The 828-nt window shown below is 35.1% G+C and overlaps 1 protein-coding gene across 1 annotated transcript in view; it reads left to right on the forward strand.

Moving 5' to 3' along the window:
- LOC112480308 (lymphoid-restricted membrane protein) overlaps positions 1 to 828 on the forward strand; it is a 35,968-nt gene that overhangs the window by 14,913 nt on the left and 20,227 nt on the right. Inside the window, 2 exon segments of the mRNA XM_025047350.1 lie at position 1; positions 4 to 32. The exon segment at position 1 is cut by the window's left edge and continues 85 nt beyond it. Of these exon segments, the coding sequence (XP_024903118.1) occupies position 1; positions 4 to 32 (30 nt within the window).

The following is an 828-nucleotide window of genomic DNA, read 5'->3' on the forward strand; positions in this document are numbered from 1 at the left end:
AGACCACAATTGTAGCACAGAACAAACAATTAGTAAGTCATCCAAGTACTTCGAAACTGGTATGTAGTTTACATAACTGAACTCTAAGAGAGTTTATTTGAAGGCAAAAATCAGAAGTCAATAAGCCGATAAATGAATTGGTAACACCTTAGAAAAGTAAAGGCAGGTAAGATAAAAACCGTTTTACTTTTCAACCAAGATTAAAATTCTTTACACATTACTCAATCATATTCACAATGGTTTGCAAAGTCCTAGAAGATCTCTGGAATGCCTCCTGAAGTTGATAGGTGAACTCATGAATATTGGATACTAAAATCCACTTGAATTTTCCTTAAAAATTTCTCTGTCGAACTTTCAACTTTTTCTCAGATTTTAAAAAATCTGTTTTCTTAGTAGTTCCAGATTACTAAAAAAAACTCCCTAAATCAGCCCTTACACTAAATAAGCACAGGCTTGTAATTTTTAGAGCAAATTGTTATTTAGACCAAGCTTTAACTCAGCTGAGAGAGAAGTACGTAATCATGTATTTTCTGCAAATGTTAAACTATTTTCTGGAGCATCAGTAATAATTTTCAAAATACTGATCTATTCCAGAAGTACTCTAGCATTGCTAACGATGGTGGTAGTCCGCTGAAAGACTAATTTATTTTTAGGCCCATAATTCTTCAGGAGATGGGCTCCAGGCCTGTGTCACACTCACTTGTGACCTTCCCCAACCAACACAGCTTAGCTTGGCTCTTGCCTCAATAGTAAAATGTGAAGACTAGGACTCTGCAAGTCTTTTATCAATGTATTACAGGAAAGACTCAATTTGAGACCACTGAGGAA

The sequence above is a fragment of the Pteropus alecto genome, unplaced genomic scaffold (assembly GCF_000325575.1).
Source record: "Pteropus alecto unplaced genomic scaffold, ASM32557v1 scaffold103, whole genome shotgun sequence".
NCBI lineage: Eukaryota > Metazoa > Chordata > Mammalia > Chiroptera > Pteropodidae > Pteropus > Pteropus alecto.